We start from the raw sequence: 21035 nt of genomic DNA, 5'->3' as shown, positions 1-21035 counted from the left end.
TTTTTAGTATGTACGTATGTGTGCATGTGCATGTGCGTGTATGTGCGTGTGTGTGTGTCTGTGTGTGAGTGTGAGTGCGCATTTGGTGGAAAGTGAAGGAGGTAAACCTTTATTTTAGATTTGCTCTTTCTGGTTCAGGCATTCTGTATGCTACTCGGGGTGGGTGGGGAGAGGAGCAAGTGTTAGTCTTTTTCTTCTGCTTTATAGAAGCAGCGTATATGAGACATTGGTTTAGCTGTATTCCCCAGACTGCGTCATAATGCTCTCATCTGTTTCGAGACCTGTCGTCCACTACTCGGACAAGTGTGTGCTTCAGTACCTGGGCACTTAGCTCTGTGGGGATGCATTTGCTGGCTAAAACCCAAAAATCTAATTAAAGTTGTACCCGTCACCCAGCTGGCTAATCCCATGTGCTTTGACAGGAGCTGGTTTAATTTCAGGGTAGTTCATCCTGAACCCCTCTGGTTTCACATGTGTTTGTTGATGGATTGCTCCAGACGAGATTATGACAGCGTTCAGAGCATCTCTGGTGATCCACAGTCAAAACACGGCATTTGGAGTCAGTGTCTGTAAGCTGGTTGGGCAGGCCTGGGACCACAGACCTGAGGTCGTGTGATTCTTACCAAGGGTCAGAGCTCCCCTTGCCTTGTTTTTGGTTTAATCAGGTATGAAGAGTCTGAATGGGAGTCCTTGTGGATCTGTGCTGGCGGAAGTTCTGCCTCTGCATTTCCAGTCACTCTTAAGAGAGGCTGAGTGCAGAGACTCGGGTCAAACCGGCCTTGAGTCCCGGTCTGTCACTGGTTGACTGTTGGACTGTGAGCCAGTAACTTTGCCTTTTCAAATGACGGTGCCCGTTTCTCGTTAGGAAATCAGAGTTTAGTTGTGGGGATGATCTGAGATGGGGATAGCAGTTATGAACACAGCGCCTGCCGCATCTTAGCCGACAGGTGGGCAGGTGCTGTTTTGGTGATGGTGACGATGCCACTGCCCTGGGGAGGAGAAATCGGCAGCTTGAACTGGTGTCTTTGGAGCAGTGGGCAACAGGGCCAGATTGGGGTTTGAATCTCGGCTTCCGCAGCCACTCAGCTCTAAGCCTTTAGGTCAGTGGCTTAACCCCTCTACACTCAGGTTTTCTCCCCTGCAATGGGGTTGATCATATCTTCTTTAGGAGGAATGAATGAATAATACAACTTAATGCACGAGAAAGTGCGTCCTCTGGTTCCTGCGTGCTCAGTGGATCGGACGCCTTTCCTCCTTTCCTGCTTTTAATTGCCTGGCAGGTGCTGGCTCAGGACTTTGACAAACCACTGCCCGCCAGGATCTAATGGACACTGTTGACTAATAAATGTGGTCTGCCCAGTTACCAGCCAAGTCAACAAAGCTGCAAATTTCTTCCTTGATCCACACACTCACCTCTCCTCTGAAGAAAGTGCTAGTCTTTTCCTTTCCAGCTGATTGATCCCTCTAGGAAGGGAGGCAGAACCCGTTTCGAGTGACAGATTCTGTAGTATCTCAGTGGCTCGTGCATGGGGCAGCCATGGGAGCTGCTTTAAAAGGCTGTTCCCATCACTCTTCACGTGGAATTGCTGTCGTCTTTCTGGAGGCTTTCCCTTATCTCTGGTTCTTTATAATTTCTGTGCCAGGCTCTGTCCTGGGCACTGGGGGTACAGGACTGAATCAAGTCAGGCACAGTCTCTGAAGGAATCTGGCAGAGAGATAGACTAGGAACACAGATAAAAAGCTAATTAAAATATAGCATGATAAGTGCAGGTAGGGGGATGGGCCAAACACTTTGGAGGCATAGAGCCTGGAACGTGCTAAGAGTGGGGGGTGGGTGGGAGGGAAGGCTTCACAGAGGAGGTGGATTGGAGCTGAAGCTTGAAGGGTCAGTAGCTATTTGCTGGGGGGCAGGTTGTGGGGGGCATAAAACTGCATTCCTGGTCAAAGGAGGGCCTTTGGGGAGGCTTGGGGGGCATGAATGAGCCTGGGACAAGAGGGCACAGTGGGTGGACTGGTGGAGAGGGCAGGAATGGTCTGTCGCATTGTCAGGTGGGGATTTAGAGAGGTGTGGTGCCTGGTGGCTAAGTGACCCAGCTGGGCCTTGAGCCCTGCCCATTGTGAGCCTCTGCTCCTTTCTGCTGAAAGCCATCCTGAGCTCCCCGCCTGGAACTTCTGCGGTCCGTCCTCACCGTCCTCACGCCAGCAGCACGCAGTAGCACATATGCTTGTTAGAGCTCTGTCTATGCGAGCATGGTCTCATCCCAGTGGTTTCTGTTTGTTTGTTTGTTTGAGCATAGGGATTCTTTGTTCAAATATGACTCTCCTGAAGAGGAAACCTGAAAGCAGAGCTGCTCAGGGAGACGGGAGTGGAAGGCCTGGCGCCTCGTCCCCACGGTGTCCCGCCTCCGCTGCAGCCCCCAGGGGCAGCCAGGCTCCACAGAACGCGGCCTGAACACCACTATCTCATACTAATTCTGGAAATTCTTACATCACTGGGTTCCTTTTCCTCATTAAGATTTTGGAGAAGTTTCCTTTGTGTATTTAAAGGGAACCACTGAGCACTTTGACAAGCTTTCTCACCGCGAAACCTGAGAAGGTGGAAATTTGATGGATGAGAACCTTCTCGTTCTCCATCTGGCCAGAGATAAAACAAACCAGCTGACTGCAGAAGGGAGTAAGAGGGCCTGGCTTTTCATTTCTAATGCGATTCTAAGATTATAGGGATATTTTATTTTTAAAATAATCCTTTTTTTTTTTTTCTGTCATCCTCCCCTGAGAACGCCCTGGTATGCAAAGGCAACACCTGGCTCCGTGTTGGTCCAGAGCGCATCTGCGAATTTTAAAGGAAAATTGCCCATTATGTAGAAAGTGAGGCCACTCAGTTGATGTCACCACACACAGATCCTGCTGTGGCAGCGCTCGCCTGAAAGCAGGGTGGGGTCTGGTACCAGAGAGGGGTTTTCAGACTCTTACCTGTCCCTTTGTTCAGAAGCAAGTCAAACAGATGCACCCAAGGGGTTTGGCAGTTTCCTTAGGATGGTGGCTCCTTGCCTTACAATTAAATATACATTACCATTCTTTCCCCCAAGCCAACTGAGTCAGGTTTTGGAGGAAGGCCCAGGAACATGTAGTTAGATGATACCGATAGCCAGCCAGCCTTGGGCTTCTTGAGCTCGGTTTAAAAAGCCACTGGTTTAGTGAAAAGAACATGAATAGACCAGACTTCAAGTCCTGATTCCAGCACCTTTTGGTTTGGTTAAGTTGCTTTAGTATTTTGAACCTCTGTGTTCTGATTCGTAAAACGGGTGGAATGAGAGCATCCTCTGCTTTGCAGGGTTGCCGTGAGTGCTGCGGGAGGGCACGGATGTAAAGGGCTGGCCCTTTCCTAAATGCTCTAGAGCTTTGCAGAAAAAGGTGCTGTTTTGGGAGGATGATTGCTGAGGGCCAGATTAGTCGGGGGCGGGGGGAGCTTTGCGGAAGAGGTGGTACTTGGATTGGGCCTTGCAAGGTAAGCATGCTCTCTCCAGGCAGAATTGTACTTTTTTTTTTTCCCCAGGATGGAGAAGACTGGGTGGTCGGGTGAGGGAGGCTTTAGGCTGGAGCCCACAGTGGGTGGAGAGCCTGGAAACAAGGTTTATTAAGTAGGGTGTCTTCCTCTGCAGTTAGCATGGGGTCCCTGCAGGGTTCTGGGTAGAGATGTAAATGTCAGGAGGGTATATGTGTGATTTGGTGGGTGAAGACAGACATAGGGAGACCAGTTAGGGGGCTGTTGCTGATGATCAGCTGCAAGCTAATTTCTGAAGAAGGCGGGAGTGGGATGGAGGGAGGGAAGGGCTGAGTGTGCACGGGGTTCACTTTTCTCCCCAGTACTTCAGATTCTGCCTGTCTTCTTTAATACCTCCTCAAGGGAGGAGGAGTGACTGTCCAGGTGATCAGAGTCCGGGATGCTCACTGGGCCAGCCTTGCCAACGCGTGGTTACTCTACCTGAAGACAAGACCCAAGTTCCAGATTCTCTGGCTTTCTTGCCCCAGACCTAAGCACGCCTGGCTCTTGTTGGGCAGATGGCTTCCTTAAGATGCATATACCCTCCTCCTTCAAAAAGCAAAACCAAAAACAACCCTCAGTTTTATCGGAAAGGCCTGCTTTGGGTATGCAGTTTTCACGGACTTGTACTTTGATTCCCGGTTCTTACCATACTGATGGATTCCACTCCTTTGAGAACTCTGAGGGTAGGGTGGGGGAGGGGGTAGTTGGCAGGGCAGGATTTGGGCACTTGTGTGCACACAGAAGCAGAAGCACCAAATACTTGTCTTCATCTCTCGTGAGCTCTGTGTGGAGGCTTGGCTCCGCCTGCAGGCCTGAGTTACCCGTGGGATGGGCAGGAGTGTGTGAGAGGGTGGGGAGGAGTGCTTCCGGTGGCTGGCTGGTTGGTGATGTGCTGATGCTGTGGCCACAGGAGGAAGCCTGGAGTAGAGGCAGCCTGGAGGATATGTGTGTGGGGAGGTGTGGGGTGCGGGGGGGGGAGGAATGACAGAAGGTCATTTCCCACACACCTGCTTTTGTGCCAGGCACCCATCCCGCATTCTCTTGTTTAACCCTCCCAGGACCTTAGGAGCCGGAATTATTAACCCCATTTGCTGGAAAGGAAGCACTCGTAAGGATTTAGATTATCTGTCTGTGGCACACAGCTAGTCAGCAGTAGAGCCCGGATTCAGGGCTAGTTCTGCCTGTCTTCACAGCCAGGAATATTGAAAGAGGTTTGGGGAAACCACCCAAGATTATCAATTTTCAGTTCTGATTGTTTTGCTTAGGCGAGACATGCCGTCTCCATGCCTCCCCTAAACACTGGTTATAAGTGCACTGGGGCCGAGCTGGGAGCCCTGCTCTGCCTTCGTGTTGCCATGGCAGCCGCTCCTCCTCAAGGCCGCCTCAGCACACAGCTCCCCCTCCCTGCCGTGGTCCTCTTACCTCAGGCCTTCTCTGACTGCCCTTCATGTGAGGTCCGAGATCCTTGGTCCTGCCCTGTTCTTTAGCAGGAGGGCCTCCGTCTCAGGCTGGATATTCCATCAGTCCTGAGTCCTTGGGTTACTGGAACCTTAGCTCAGGGCACTCGAATTAGTGACCAATGGCAGCCCATGTCACAGACTGGTTTTTCTTAACAGTGGTGCAGTTGGGTGGAGAGAATGCAGAATTTGGGGTCTAAGTGACTTGGGCTTAGATTTCAGTACTAGAACTTACGTGTAAGGCTTTGTAAACATCTCTCAGCCGCCGTGAGCCTTGGTTTCCTTTCTGCAAATACAGGGCTCCTGATATTTACCGTGTGTGCCATCATTAGGGTTTGAGGTGCTTTCTGTAAAAGTGCCTTGACACGTGCGTGGCTCGGCTTGTGCTTGGTAAATAGTAGTTTCTGTCAGGAATGCGTGTAACAGGAGAAGTACTTTGTCGTCTTTAGTGACCTGACTTTCCTTGAGACCCTGACTTGTGCTGAGGGCCCGCTACCCCCCAAAATATACGCACGCACAAATTTGCATAGGCTCCCAGGGACCCATTCAGTGGACCTCAGATTAAGAACCCCTAATCTTGAGGAATGACCCAGCTACATGTGCTCTGTGGGACTTTGGAACAGGTCAAGTGTGTTAGTTTGGGAGACACGTGGGAGAAATGTAGCACATTAGTCACCTTTATCACTTAAAACATGCAAGTTCTTAATTTACATACCTGAACTAAAATTGTATAAGCAAATGAGGTGGGAGAATGGAGTAAATTCCTGTTGTACACACGCATATACTCTAGAACTTGAACCAGACCTCAGAATAATGGGTCCTATAGGTGTTTGTGCAGAAGAGAGTACTGAATTGTGGAAATGATGTAAGTGGACCAGTAATTACTGTGCACGTGAATGGTGCATATTTTTTACTTAGCATAATGCAGAAATATTTTAAGCTTAAAAAGTACACATGACCAGGGCTCTTGGTTGGCCCAATTGGTTAAGTGTCTGACTTTTGATTTCAGTTTAGGTCATGTTCTCAAAGTTGTGAAGTGGAGCCCTGAGTCGGGCTCTACACTGAGTGTGGAGCCTGCTAAGATTCTGTCTCTGCCCCTACCCCCTCTCAAAAAAAAAAAAAAAAAGAAAGAAAGAAAGAAAGAAAGAAAAAAAAAAGTAGACTTGATCTTCTTAGGATGATCTTTCCAGGATGGCAGGCAGATTTATTGTGACTTTAAAGATGTACCTAAATGGCTTCACGCAAGATTTTGAGGTCCCTGTTACCCAGTTTTCAGAGGGAGGTTTCGAAAAGCACTTGTCAGATCATTATAGGAGGATGTGGATCATTTTGAAAGAAATCTAAACCCTGGCCATGGTGCAGAAATGAGCTGAGAGGCTTGCAATCAGAGTTGGAATCAGGCAGATGCTGCCCCTTAGTGACTGTGAGGGTGGGTAAGTTACTTTATCTGAGCCTGTTTCCACCTTCATAAAATGGGAGCAATCCCATCTACCTCTCCATCCGTCCAACAGATACTTACCGAGTGCTGTTCTGGTTGCCTGTTGTATTTGCCGTTCCCAGGTGGCGCTGACAGTGTTGTTCTAGGGACTGTGTTTTGATAATTCTGGTTCTTTTTGGTGGGAAATGGTATTTAGAGACTATAGTCTGGATACTGGGGAGGATGCTGATTTTAGGCTGTCTTGGTGAGGGAAAGGAAAGAACAGAAAATAAAAGTTCATATTGATATTTCCAATTCATATTTACAGTGACATGTTTTAACTTTATATTTGTTTTGGTATTCTCTTAGGTTTGTAATCTTGGTTATCACGTTAATAATTACTTATTTAATAAATATATATACCCACACACAGTTTCAGAATAATAACACAAATATTATTTCTTCCAATATGATTACTAAAATAGTGTTAAGATTTTCTGCAGTAGTCCCTTTTGTCCTTAGAGAAATAGCCCACTAGGGGTATACAAATTACTCTTTTTTTTTCTTTTTTTTTGTTTAAGACTTTATTTATTTACTTGAGTGAGAGCACAGAGGGAGAGAATCAAGGGAGAGGGACAAGAAGACTCCCCACTGAGCAGGGAGCCCAATGCGGGGCTCGATCCCAGGCTCCCGGGATCGTGACCTGACCCAAAGGCAGATGCTTAACCGACTGAGCCAACCGGGTGCCCTAAATTACTCTGCTTTTAAGTTACTGAAATAATTCCTCTCTGTTTGGTTAGCCAATCAACCTGATACACAGGTTTATTTTTTGTGTGCTCCGCTTCTAATTGTAGGAGATTTTTATTTTACTTTTCAAATAGTTATCCAAACACTTGGTTTGCTTCAATGTTACATTTGTAAAATGAATTCTGCTCCCTTCTTCTGCCTTGTTCTCTTTTTTATTTCCCTATAAACAACCATTTAATTTATTTTATAGTTAAATACATGACAGTATGTCATCCATACTTTTTTTTCCCATTGGGGTTTTCCTGACCCCCTACCTGAACAGTATATTCTGAAGATTACTTTCAGGCTTTGTGTTTATTTATAGAGTCCTCATTCCTTTCTCTTCATTGCTTCAGAGTGCTCCGTTGTGAGAATGTACCTTAGTTCATTCCTCTACAGTGGATATTTGGGTGGTTTCCAGCTCTTGCTGTTCTGAATAGTATTTCAGTATTACAAATAGCATAGATCCTGAGGTGGCTCAAATCACACTGTTTGCTGTTGGTTTTGTGTTTTCCCCCTTAACATTATAACACAAGCATTTTCCATGTTAATTGTAAATGTCATTATTTAAGATTTTTTTTCTGATTGTGAAAGTAATATAGACTGATTTAGAGATTTTAGAAACTCAGAAAAATTAAAAAAAAAAACAATTGAAAGTCCCCACAGCCCCTCTATTTAGGTATACTGTTATTCTTTTTGATGTGTTTCCTCATAGCCTCAACAATATTTTGTATAAACATTTAGGAGACAATGGGCATCATATTGTAGAGTGTTTGTTTTTCTCATAATTGTGCATTTTTTAAAAAAGATTTTACTTATTTATTTGAGAGTGAGAGTGCGCAGTGCAGGGTCGGGGGAAGAGCAGAGGGAGAGGGACGAACTGGTTCTCAGGTGAGGGCCAGGCCCAACACGGAGCTCAACCCCGGGACCCTAAGATCGTAATCTCAGCCGAAACCTGAGCTGAAGCTGAGTTTCTAGAGTCAGATGCTTAACCAACTGAGCCAGCCAGTGCCATAATTGTGCACTTCTTTAAATGCCATATTCTTTTTTTTTTTTTTTAAAGATTTTATTTATTTGACAGTCAGAGATCACAAGTAGGCAGAGAGGCAGGCAGAGAGAGAGGGGGAAGCAGGCTCCCCACTGAGCAGAGAGCCCAATGCGGGACTCGATCCCAGGACCCTGAGATTATGACCTGAGCCGAAGGCGGAGGATTTAACCCACTGAGCCACCCAGGTGCCCCAAAATGCCATATTCTTTATAGTTAATTCCTTATTTAAAAAAAAAAATTCCCTGTTATTGGATATTTAGTTTTTTTTTTCAGTATTGCAAACAATGTTGTGCTAAATATCTGTGCATAAAGCTTTTTCCAGATTTCAGCTGCTTCTTAAAGCTCGTTTTCATCAGACTTTAAAAGAGAAGGAAGTGCACGTTGTTAAATGCACGTATTAGCTTGCTCTCATATAGCGGTAAGCAGGAGAGATGATCATCTTGAAGTGCTTATCAAGTAAGTTCTATTTTTTCTTTTTCTTCGGGTAGGACCTTAGAAATGAAGTTGACAAACTACGCGATGAAGTGAATGAAAGAGAGAAAGCCGTGGAGAATCGTTACAAGAGTCTTTTGAGTGAAAGTAATAAGAAATTGCACAGTCAAGAACAAATGATCAGAAGTCTAACAGGAAGCATCGATCCAAAGGACTTGTTGCTTCAGGTACCATAACTTCTTTTTCTTTTGTATTTCAATCTGTTGACTTGGCACAGGCTGCTTTCTTTAAAAACTCTTTTGCAGAAACGTTTGTATAAAAATAAGGCTGACAACAGTGACGATGGTCTTCACTGCTTTATGTCAGAACATCAGAGCTTCCTTTATGCCTCTGGGCATCAGCCACCAGTAAGAAGGGAAGGACCTTGTTCTGGGTCATGAGACGAGTCCACGGCAGAGCCCGATGGAGGCCCTGGCCTGTTCCGCCATAGTGGCCAGCTCGCTTCACAACGGTACTTCTGGCGTGTCTGGAGTGTCTGCTGCTCCGTGGTGTGCCAGGCCCTCTCACCCCTCTGTGCTTTTCCTCTAACTGTCCCCATTTGGTCTGGGAATACCCTTCCGGTCTGATGTGTAGCGAAGTTCTGATTTAGTGCAGGCTGACAGGTGACCGTGGTGGGTTCAACACGGGTGTTGAGCTCTGCTTCCTACTGGAGCCTTGTTAAAGAGACAGTGGAGGGGTGAAAGATACAAGCCCACAGGACTAAGAGCACTCTGCTCTATGCCTTTGGGGTGTAAAGCCAACAAGAAGCAAGCTGGTGTAGCCTACAGAGCCCAGAGAGGCTCAGCAGGCAGTAGAGGGACCTGGTCCCTGTGTAATCGGGAGATTTGGCGGGAATGCTGGGCAGTTAGGTGATCTTTCTCTTCACTAGCAGGAGATGGGGGTGGGGGGAGCATGCAGTTTCCTCTCTGGTGACCTTAATAAACCAGGGATGGGGGAAGTGGGTCACCAGATGCACCTAAAGGCAGGAGTGGGTCTCTTGAATGAAAATGGGAGTGGAAATGTGCATCCTCAACATTGAGAGTCCTCTGAGGGGAGAAAAGACAGATGGGTATCTTCCAACAGAACAAGCCTGTCCCCACCTGGTCCTCTGCCAGTGAGCCTGCCATCGGTGTGTTCTTTCCACTCTCAGAGCTTCTGAGCACTTTTCCCTTTAAAGGTAGATGGGGGGGGGGGCCTGAGCTCCCCAAACAGGGGAAAAGTGTGTAAGAGGAAAGCCAGACAGGACAGGGCTATGTAGAGGCCATGGAAATAGAAGAATGAGAAGCAACCAGACAGCTTTAAAAGACCTCAATACTGTAACATCTTTAGATAAGAACTAAGATCAGGATCGGATAAAAAAGATACTTGGAAAAGAATGAGCTATTGGAAATTGGAAGTATGATTACAGATATAATGAGTTTAATAGGAGAATTAGAAATACTGGAAGATAAAGTTGAGTGAATCTTCTAGAAAATAGAATCCAACAGAGAAACAGATAGGTGAGGAAATAAGAGGGAAGGGCCTGATTCAGAAGTTCCAGTATGTGATTGACAAGAGGTCCTGAGAGATGGGGTACGCAGAGCAGAGGGAGGGGAACCCTCAAAGCAATGGGAGAGCTTGCAGAGTGAAGGAACAGGCACCTGTGCATTGAAAGGGTCCCTCTGCTTCTAGCACAAATAATGGTGAGATGCCCACGCCCTTGTGAAATCATAGCACGTGAGGATAAAGAGAGGATCTGAAAGGTTCCAAGGTGAAATGTGAAGGACCCAGAGCTGGAATGACATCGGAATTCTCAGCAGCAATACTGGAGGCCAGAAGGCAGGAGAGCAGGGCTTCCAGATTGCTGAGGAAGAATGGTGTCCGGCCTGGCATTACATACTCAGCTGAGCCAGCAGCAAGAGTGAGGGCAAACAAAGCTGTTCCCCGACATTCAGTGCCAAAACCCCTCTGCCTCCTGGGGACCCCATGCAGGGAGCACCTGGACAGTGATCCCATACAAATGAGGAAGAAGCCCAAAAGGAGAGAGACATGGGATCCAGCAAGTAGGGGATTCTCTTGGGATGTGGTGACGGGAAGGCCCAGGATGCAGAGAGCTTGTATTTGAGCTCTTGAGTCAGGGCCTCAGCTGGGATTTCTCCAAGAAGTGGAAATGGAACCCATCATTGACCTGATGTGTCTGGCCCCATCTAGAGGCATTTTAAAATTCTCTTAAGGGGCGCCTGGGTGGCTCAGTGGGTTAAAGCCTCTGCCTTCGGCTCAGGTCATGATCCCGGGGTCCTGAGATCAAGGCCCTCATCAGGCTCTCTGCTCAGCGGGGAGCCTGCTTCCTCCTCTCTCTCTGCCTGCTTCTCTGCCTACTTGTGATCTCTGTCTGTCAAATAAATAAATAAAATCTTTAAAAAAAAAATTCTCTTAAGAGAGTTTAGAGATAAGTCTACCTTAAGTACCTAATTTAGTTTTATGAACTAAATGAATAAATACAGTAAAGCAGTTGTTACTGATTCCAAGGAAAGCAAAGAAGCAAATCCGGAAGGAAGTGTAATCTCGGAAGGCTAGATGGGTGAGTTGTGCCCAGTGTTTGTGTGGTCATAACAGTGCGAATGTGGACTGTCGATTGAACTGAAATTGTGTTGTAACTATGAGGATGATTTCTGGGGGTGGGGCAGACGTTATAAGAACTAAGTCCTTAAACTCCTATGGTAGGAGCCAAGAGATAAATCTTAAGAAGTCAGTGGGACGCCTAGGTAGCTCCGTCAGTTGAGCGCCTGACTCTTGATCTTGGCTCAGGGCATGATATCAGGGTCGTGAGTTCAAGCCTCGTGCTGGGCTCCACACTGGGCATGGAGCCTACTTGGGGAAAAAAAAAAGTCAAGCAGGTGAGAGTAGTAATGTAATGCAAATAGCAGAAGAGCCTGAGGAGTTGGAAGTTGTTTTTTCCTGGGAGTGGGACCCAGAGGTGAGAAGTGTGAGGTGGGGAGGGGGGGGCCCCAGTTTTTCATGTAAGCTGTGCCGACAGTTGTTAAACAATGTGCACGTATATTTGGACTTTTAGAAAAGGAAAATGGAAAGTGTGAGTCAAGCACAGCTGTATTATGGCAATTCTCGAAAGTTCGTGTTGGTCATATGATTTGTTGTTTTTGCTTAACAGGTTTTTGTAAGAAGTTGCCTCTGTTTCTTTTGTGTTTGTGCTGATCTAATTTCTCATAAACGTTTGACATGCAGAAGTAATTCTGATAGGTACTTAGAAATAAGATATGGTTCTTGCCCTTAATTTTTGACCTAAAGTGGACAGAGACCTCGTTAAGGAGTTACTAGGTTTTAAATAGTTAGGAATAGGTTCTATGCTTGAACTTGGCCAAAAGACCAGAGAGACGGTGTCTAGTCCTGTTGTGTTGTCGAATGCCAGACCTTCTGAAGGGGTCAGTGATGTGCGTCATTACAAAGGACCCTTTCACATGCGACCAGACCCCAAAACAACAGTCACAGCCTTTCTTCCTAGAAGTCAGATCTCCTCGTAGATAATAGATGGTTTAAGTTTTGTCAAATGTGTGATATTTCGAGAAAGACTGGGTTTTGTTGGGTTGCGATGTACAGTTTCTCTAATCACCTCAGTAACCTCCTAGGATAGGAAATAGACCCAGAGGCCACACCTTGGCCAAGGGGGACCCAGGATGGGAACCCCATCCTGTGAGGCCAGGGCCTGGGCTTGGTCCTCCATACCCACCGGGCGGCCACCTGAGGGTTGAGGAAAAGGGCACTTTGTAATGACTGCCGCCACCCCTGCCGGCACCATGGCTGCAGGTTGCTTTTCCCCTGGTGGCAAATAACAAAGGCACTTGCATTAATTTTGTAATTGCTTAGTATTTGGGGATGATGGAAATTTTTTTGAGGAAAAAAATGTGAAGAAAAAAATAAAATGTTTTCCCTTAAAGAGTTTTGGACAGTCTGTTAAAATTTTTTCTCTTGTTGAAAACTTCCTTGTGATTTGTTTTGTTTCCTTAGAAATTCAGTGGAAAAGGTTCGGAAGCAGTACAGCAGACTTGTCCTTCACAGACTGGAGGGGAGCTCGGGGTCAGGACTGAGGGCTTCTCCGAAAAGTGCTCACAGCGGTCACCAGGCAGCAGCCGCATCTTCTCGGAGGTAAGCTTGGCTGGACTTGAATGTGTGCAGGTGAGTTCATGTGCTTCCTGACACGCGTGTGGTAACTCCTTGTTACCTAGAGCCCCCAGTGCCTTCCTGCCAGTGATTGAGCTCCTAAGAGGTTGGAGGAGGGTTCTTAGACTGTCTGCCTTAGAGTTGAGTACCCTTGGGCTGAGCGCTGGTGTTTGTACCACACAGGAAACTGGTAAATCACAGCTTAGTTAGAGATGAGCCCCTTATTTGCTGTCCCAGGGTTTACCTCTCAACTGTGTAATCTCTTTGTATGTCGTTTCTACGTAGAAACTGGCCCAGCAAGCCTTTCCTGGTGTGGCCTTAGGTCGCTCTGCGTCATCTCTAATGACAGCTGACTTCTTACATGTTCCTGAAAACGCCGTGTCTGCACCTCTCCCTGTGCCTTTGCATGTGCTGTTCCATCTGCCTGGAATGGCTTTTCTCTCCTCGTTTACTGGGTGACTCCTGAACATCCCTGAAAGTGCCCCTCTGCTGTCACCTTCCCTGAGGCTTCCTCCCTGGTACACGGCACTTTGCATGCCCATCCTTGCGTTGATGTTACAGGATCCGCCTTCCTGCTGCCCTCACTGGAGCCCCTACACACCAGGGTTGGGCACTTTGGGTTCAGGAACTGGGATTCATGTCTAAATCCCAATGCCTAGCCCAGTCCTTGGCCTAGTACGTACGTGTTTGTTGAGTGAATGAATGAATGGTTAATTAGACTGGTTTGTGAGAGGTGCATACAGATTGTTCTGAATCCACGCCCCCACTCCAGTTTGCATGTAATGCAATTCGGCAGCCAGATACGGGAAAGGAAAGGAGCTCATCGTAGGCCAAGTTTTGTTTTTTTAAACCTGGCTTTAATTAAGTTCATACATTCCGAAGACAGAGAACTCTCTTACGCAAATTAGTTCTTTGATGAATGGCTCTGATCAGACTTGTGGTTTTGTGAAGGGTGATTTTCAAAATAATTAACAACCGGTGTAGCACGGGCGTCAGAACAGGCTCAGGCAGTGGGGCTGGAGTTCCTGCTCTCGTGCGGAGACCAGCCCTCTAGTTACTGGCTCTTGGAGAGGTCCCTGAGGTCCCTGAGGGGTTTTGGGGGAGGGGCTGGGGCCACTGTGCTGGTTGGGTCGTTGGTAGTAGCCATTGGGCTGTGGGTCAGCTCAGCATCAGCCCTGCTCTGGGGGTCATCAGTGGCTGCAGGTGGGGACTTTTTCTTAACTCTGACCATTCGTGGACTTGCATTTTGCCGTTTCTCTTGAATCAAAGTGTCAGCATGGAGTAGTGGAACTCCTGGGCTGGGCCAGAAGTCTGGAGGCCAGGATATTTCTCTGGGCTCTGTCACCACTTGGGGGATGTCAGTCATGTCCAATAACTAAATCTCAGAGGGCTAATATTTTGTGAGTCAATCTTGCATATAGTTACTCGATTTTGGCCAAGTTTAATTGGCTGTTAAGATGCACACTAGCCTGGGGGCGCCTGGGTGGCTCAGTTGGTTAAGCTCCGACTCCTGGTTTTGGCTCAGGTCATGATCTCAGGGTCATGGGACTGAGCCCACGTGGGCTCCACGCTCAGTGCTGAGTCCGCTTGAGATCCTTTTCCTCTCCCTCCTGTTCTGCCCCTCCCCCTGCTCACACACTCTTTCATAACTAAATAAGATCTTTGAAAAAAACCTATAATAAGGCACAGTTCAGTGTTTTGAAACAAGGTAGCAGCCCATCAAGGTGTTTCAGATGGACAGATCTTCACTGATTTGAGTGCATTTCGTCAAACTTTGCTATTTTGAATCCCGTTTCAGTCATAGAAAACGTGTCTAAATGTTGAATGAGATGTTTATAGATTTATTGAACAGGCTGAGTGTTTTACAGTTTCATCTCACTAGTTTGATCAGCTACCACTTTTTTGGTTTCTTGCACTGGGCGATGTCTGCACTTCACAGAACCACATGTAAAAAGTCATATCATTTTCAGTTACACTTGGATCCTGGTGATGTTTAAATTACTGTGCAGAATGCCCAAGTGCTTTAGCAAAGGCTTTAATTCTGTTTTGTAAGACTAATTGCAAATTGTGGATAAAGAATTATAAATGATCATTTTGGAATTATAAATTTCTTGGTGCCCGTCTACACAGTCCTAACTGTTACAGCCTATGGTTTTCTCCTCCCCAAGAAAGGTGTGCTGCACTTCTTTCTCTGTAGAAAATGTGGATTTCTCCTGTGGTGCCTTTGGCCACTTTGTGTTGATTTAGGGTTTATCCTCTGCCCATTTCTACAAAAAACTTGAGCCTGTGATGAGGTCTCCGTGGACTCAGGGCAGTCTCTTTTGCCTCTAATCACTGTGTGATCCTGAGAATTAATGCTGGGTGATCAGGGAATTGAAGAACGGGGAGGAAAGCACACTGACTGCATTTAACTTGTGCTGTGGCCAGAGATTTATAGCCTGGCTATTGACATGGTTGGGACATCAGTGCTGAGTTTCCCGAGTATTAAAATAAATGTCTTTGTTGCTGAGCTGTGACATACCTACCAAAGCAGACGCCATCCATCTACCAGGCCGCTAAATTGCCCTGCTTACCAAGAGGGGAGCCATTAAGCTTTCTCTTTACATATCTGCCGTCCCTTCAGATCGTGGTCTGCGCCTTACATGTGTTTCCTTCAAATAATTGAGGAAGCCCGGCAGAGCAGGGAATGCTCTGGATTTGGTGTTGGAATGTCAGTTCTTCTTTCTAGCTCTGTGACCTTGGGCAGGTCACTTAATCTGTCTGAAACCCACCTTCCTGATCTGTAGATGGGGGACTTCCATGCTTACGTCCCGATAGGACTGGAAATAACCGAATGCATTAGTCACTGGTTAAGGCTCTCTGGTTGTAAGCTGTAGGATCCAACACTGAGTCGTGTGGTCACAGCAACAGTGGTGGAAGGGAGTACATACTGCTGGCACGCCGGGGGCTCTCCCAGGTGCCCAGCGAGAGCTGAGTAGCCGTGTCTTGGACAGGGTGAGACTGTGGCGGCCCTGTGGACACCAGAAGCCTTAGACTCTAGGGCTGTGTGTTTGATGTGACACACACCCAGCGTCCCGGACTTCTGGTTTCTCAGCTGAAATCTCTGAATCTGAAGACAGAATCATCCTGGTTTGGCGTGGGTCCAGGGGGCTGGCTCACTGAGCGAGGGGTCTTCCAGGGTCTTGCCCCCGTGTTTTAGGGACTGTTTTCAGATGACACAGGGAAGTGGTGAGCTGGGTGGTCACACCAAGGGCCATGGGGAATAAACCTCAGAGTCAGACACCAGTAGGTGTGTGGCTGTCATGGTCTTTGGGATGAGAGGCCCCTGTCTGGGTTGTTTCTTGTTTGGAGGAGCAGGAGTAGGGGTGCGGTGGCTTGTTCCTGCTGAGCAGGTGCTTCTTGTCTCTCCCCTCGGGGCAGCCTGGCCCCACTGCCTCTACGCCGAGGAGATCTGCCAGTTTGTCAGCTCTGCTGAGAGAGCCAAATGACTTCATTCTAATGGGGCATGATTCAATGCAGGGGAATAGGTGATTGATGAAATGGGACCCAAATGGCTCTGTAGAGTTCATTTATTTAACATGGGTGAGCTATTTGCTTCTAGGAAGACGTTGACTCACTCTGACTTCCATTATGTAAACTATCCACAGGAATCTCTGCTCTTAAGATTCACGTTGGTCCCTGTGTTTTCCTCTTACCTACTTAATCATCAGGTCAGCAAGTATCTGGGGCAGCATTTGGTCTGCGCCAGGTACTGTGCCTGGCCGGGGACATGGCTGCCGACATGGGGTCCTCGGGCCTGTCAACAGGTGGTTGGTACGCCGGCTCTGGGCTGAAAGTGAACAGAGTGCCCTGGGGGCCAGAAGAGGGCATTTTTCTCAGTCAAGGAAGGCCTCCTGGTGAGAATTTGGCCTAAGCAGACCCTGTAGGGTGCTGGGAGTGTGTCAGTGGAGAGGGATGAATGATGGTCTCTGCAGAGGGGAGGAGCTTCCCCCTTCCTTACCCCCCTACCTGGGGAGCGCAGACAGAGGGCTTCCTTCGTTCCACTGAGAAGGAAGAACAGGGAGCAGGGAAGTGCAGGTGTGGTCAGCTGGTGGGTGGAGGCTGGGGGCCTGGGAGAGAGGGTTTGGAGGAGCTGCCGGCCAGAAGGTTAGAGGGGAGCTGAGCCAGACATCCCGGCCCTGACCTTGCAGGGTGTCCTCTGCAGCCTGGCTCACCGCCATCCAGTTAAGACACAGGGGCCACAGAGTCAGGATTGTTTCACTGGGCACCTGCATTCCACGTCTGGAGTCTACTCCATGCAACAGAAGTCCGTATTTACCTGTTTCTTTTCCTAGCCCTTCTTGACTGGCTTTGAAGTGACATACCTGAGCACAAATCTGACTGCCACTTATTAGCTGGATGGACTCAAATGAATATTCTTTTCTCAGAGAATCAGTCTTTTCATCTGAAAAATGGGAAGCTTAACACACCTCCCTGGTTTCATTTAGAGATGATATGTGTAAAGTGCCCAGCAAAGGCTCAGGACATAGGAATAGAAATATGGCTGACACTTACCAAGTATTGACTTTGTGCCAGGCATCACTGTGAGAACTTCGTGTAGATTAAGTCATTAAATCTCCGTCACAACCCTCTGAGCTACGTAGAGTCATTACCTTCATCTATAGGTTTGATACTGAAACAGAGGGGTTGAGGAACTTGCTCAAGGTCACACAGTTAGTAGGGTCACATACTCTTTTTTTTTTTTTTAAGTTTTTTTTTAATTTATATATTTGGCACACAGAGAGAGAGATCACAAGCAGGCAGAGAGGCAGGCAGAGAGAGAGGGGGAAGCAGGCTCCCCGCTGAGCAGAGAGCCCCATGTGGGGCTCGATCCCAGGACCCTGGGATCATGACCCGAGCCGAAGGCAGAGGCTTTAACCCGCTGAGCCACCCAGGCGCCCCCGGGTCACACACTCTTAACCATCACTGCCCTTCATGTCAGTTCTCAGGAAGCAGTGGGTTTTATTTTCTCTGTCATTTTCGGCTGCCTTTTACATGGCTGACAATGACCATGTGACCCTGTCAGGCGTCCCAGTGCTCTGCGTCCGGTGTGCAGCATTGATGGGTGAACTGAAGAGCACAGGCCTCAGAGTCTGGCTGCCTGGGCCCACACCCTGCCTCTCCCCCCGACCTTGGGCCTGCTGATGGCCCTCTGTGCCACAGTCCCCTCATCACGGAAATGAGGGGAGGTGTAACACCGAAGCTCATTGGGTTGTTTTGAGGACTCAGTGAGAAAAAGCCCAGGGAGCACTGAGCATGGTGGCTGACGTTGTCTTGTTAGCCTGTTAAATTCTTGCCTGGGCTCTTCTCTGGGACCCTCTGTCGACACACATGGTGTGTACAGGTGGGAGCCGGGAGAATCCCACATGACACTGTCACTGTGCACACGAAGCATATGGGAGCTCCTTGTGCCAGTGACATGTGGCATGATTTACAAAAGGGCCTGACATTTCTAGCAGTCTGGGTAACTAACTTATCCTGACCAGAATGGTGGTTTTGCATTTGCAACCCCTCCCCTTAGCAGGTGGTGCCTCTGCCTGGTTTTGCTCGGGGCTAGAAGCTTAGCCGCATCCCTGCAGGTCAGGGGCTCATGACCTTTTTTGCCCTCTGCATCCCCACCGTAGTCTGCTGAAGCCAGGGATCTCTTCGCTGGAAGAGGATTTAAATGTGTAAAATATATGCATAGCATTATAAAGGAAACCAACTGCGTTGAAATTCGGTCATCAGAGTATTTAGAAAGACGCTTTGGAAGTGGCGCTTCTCTGTTAACCTGCTCGACGACGAGATTGTGGGGTGAGTGTGGTACCGCCGTGGTTATGAAGTAGTGATGAGAGTAAGTACTTCAGGATACTCGAGGTGCCTGGGACACACACAAACTAGCTATTTCTTTTGATGGCCGGGTCACAGGAAAATGCTGCTGTGGTTCGTGGCAGGAACAGTATTCCTGCAGTTTCTGCGGGGTTACAAGCCCCTGTCCTAGGTGCTGTGTTGACTTTAGGAGGAAGCCTGGGTCAGCAGGAAGGACGGGGGCTGCCCTCAGTGCGCAACCCCTGGGGCATGGAGGGACCCCCCCCCCCAAACCCCGGCGTTCAGGGAGCGTCCAGTCCATGCAGGACACCGTGCTAGATATTCTGCACGCTAACTATTTATTTTCACGTTCTTTTCTTATTCTAAAATAATTTCACACTTACAGGCTTGTTTCAGGAATCAAGGATCTTACTTTTCCCGAGGCATCCGAGAATATGTCGCCCACATGGAGCCCTGTCACCTCTGAATACTTCAGTGTGTACTTCGTTGGAGCAGGGACACTGTCCTGCTCAGCCCGGCACAGCCGTCAGGAGTGGGTATAAGCAGACTCTCCATGACTTCCGATCCTCAGACTCGCTGCTGTTCTACCGCTTGTCCCACCAAGCCCCTCATAGCCTAAGGATCCAATTCAGGATCACACGTTGCTCTATCTTGATTCTTTAGTCTTCAGTCTGGAATAGTTTCTCCTTCTTTCCTTGACTTTCTCCATCTTTCCTTGACTTTCCTACTTCTGAAGTGTCTGAGCCAGTCATCATAGATTGTCCTTCCATTGGGATTTGTCTGATGTTGCCTCGTTGGTTGGGTTCAGGTCCGTGTCTTTGGCAGGCACGTCCTCTCATTGTGTCCTGTCTGCTGGTACACGATTTCGATTTGCCTCATTGCTGGCCACAGTGACTTTGATAACTTTAGGAAGGTGGTGTCCTCTAGGTGTCTTGACTCTATGGGTCCTCTTTTTTCCTGTCATTAATAAGTAGTTTGAGGTGTGTTGGGTCTATGTAGATATCCCCATACTCTGTTCAGACTTTCCCCCACTGGTTTTCACTAGTCTCTAAGGTCACATGCTTGGTAAGCAGCAGAGACCCGTCTCAGATCCCTTTGTCATCATTCCGTTCGGGATACCTTTAGAGTGCAGCTCACTTGGCCTTTTCTACTTCAGTGTAAGTCCCTTGTCCCTAATACCAGGTTTGGGTAGATGCACTTCTCATCTTTGGAGCAAGAGCAAATGTGGAAAGCACTGTTGGTAGTGACGAGAAAGTGAAGACCAGCAGCCCTGAGGGGTGGCAGTTTCATGAGGGCTCTGCTGGGCAGCAACGATGCTCCTTTTAGAGCTGCTGTTCAGTATTGGAAGCACACCTCCTGGCTTTGTTCCGAGGGACATGGTGACAGTCATTCCCCCACTTCTCCTGCAGGTGGTGCTCTCTGACTGTGACCTGAGCCAGGGCCTGGCACCGGGGATCACCTCCGTCTGGATTTATAAACTACCCACATATGTTTGCATAATGTCAGGATGTACTCTTTTGAAATTCTTCCCTTCATGTCAGATACCCATTGTCATTTCCAGGAAAAGCAGCAATTAGACTATGAAGAGCTGATTCAGGTCTTGAAGAAGGAGCAGGACATCTATACTCATCTGGTGAAGTCTCTGCAGGACCCAGACAGGTAAGGTTACTATTTGGACATCATATACATAAGCAGACACTCGTATTTTGAACAAACAGTGTTGGTGTCTGAGGCAGCAAAGCCCTCCCTGTTGATTTATGGAGCTTAAAGTGCTTGGATGATGGTTGCCTTCCCTAAATCACATAACCTTATTTTATATCAAGAATTATCTGGTTTTGAGGCACCTGCCCGGCTCATTTGGTTGAACATCTGGCTCTTGGTTTTGGCTCAGGTCACGATCTCAGAGTCATGAGATCGAGCCCCATGCCAGGCTGTGCACTCAGTGCAGTGTCTGTTTGAGATTTTCTCTCCCTCTTCCTCTGCCTCTCCCCGCAGGCACTCTCTCTCTTTCTCTCTCAAATAAATAAATAAATAAATAAATAAATAAATAAATAAACTTGTCTGATTTTTGGATTGTTTGATTTTTTATCCTAATGAATGTGGGATAAAAATAATAATAATAATAATAATAATAATAATACTCGTTTTTATTGTACTTTATCATAGATTTAGAAAGTGCTTCCGTGTGTATTATCTTATACAATCCTCAGAGCTGTTCTGTGAGGTCATATTATTATCCCCGTGGTCCATGAGGCCATGAACACTGAGAGAGGTGAGGTGACTTGTCCAAAGTGACACCGGTGGTGA

General features: G+C 47.6%; 1 protein-coding gene across 1 annotated transcript in view; it reads left to right on the top strand.

Annotated features, from left to right (window-relative positions):
• The window catches only part of LOC111145669 (CDK5 regulatory subunit associated protein 2), a 168643-nt gene that overhangs the window by 65634 nt on the left and 81974 nt on the right, over positions 1–21035 (top strand). Inside the window, exons 13-15 of the mRNA XM_022500755.1 lie at positions 8744–8914; positions 12729–12866; positions 20290–20387. Of these exons, the coding sequence (XP_022356463.1) occupies positions 8744–8914; positions 12729–12866; positions 20290–20387 (407 nt within the window). The remainder of the gene's footprint in view (positions 1–8743; positions 8915–12728; positions 12867–20289; positions 20388–21035) is intronic.

This window comes from Enhydra lutris, unplaced genomic scaffold, assembly GCF_002288905.1.
Source record: "Enhydra lutris kenyoni isolate GAN:26980312 unplaced genomic scaffold, ASM228890v2 scaffoldscaffold13, whole genome shotgun sequence".
Classification (NCBI taxonomy): Eukaryota; Metazoa; Chordata; class Mammalia; order Carnivora; family Mustelidae; genus Enhydra; species Enhydra lutris.
Note: the sequence above shows the minus strand (reverse complement) of the source record. Positions and strands in the feature narration are given on the sequence as shown.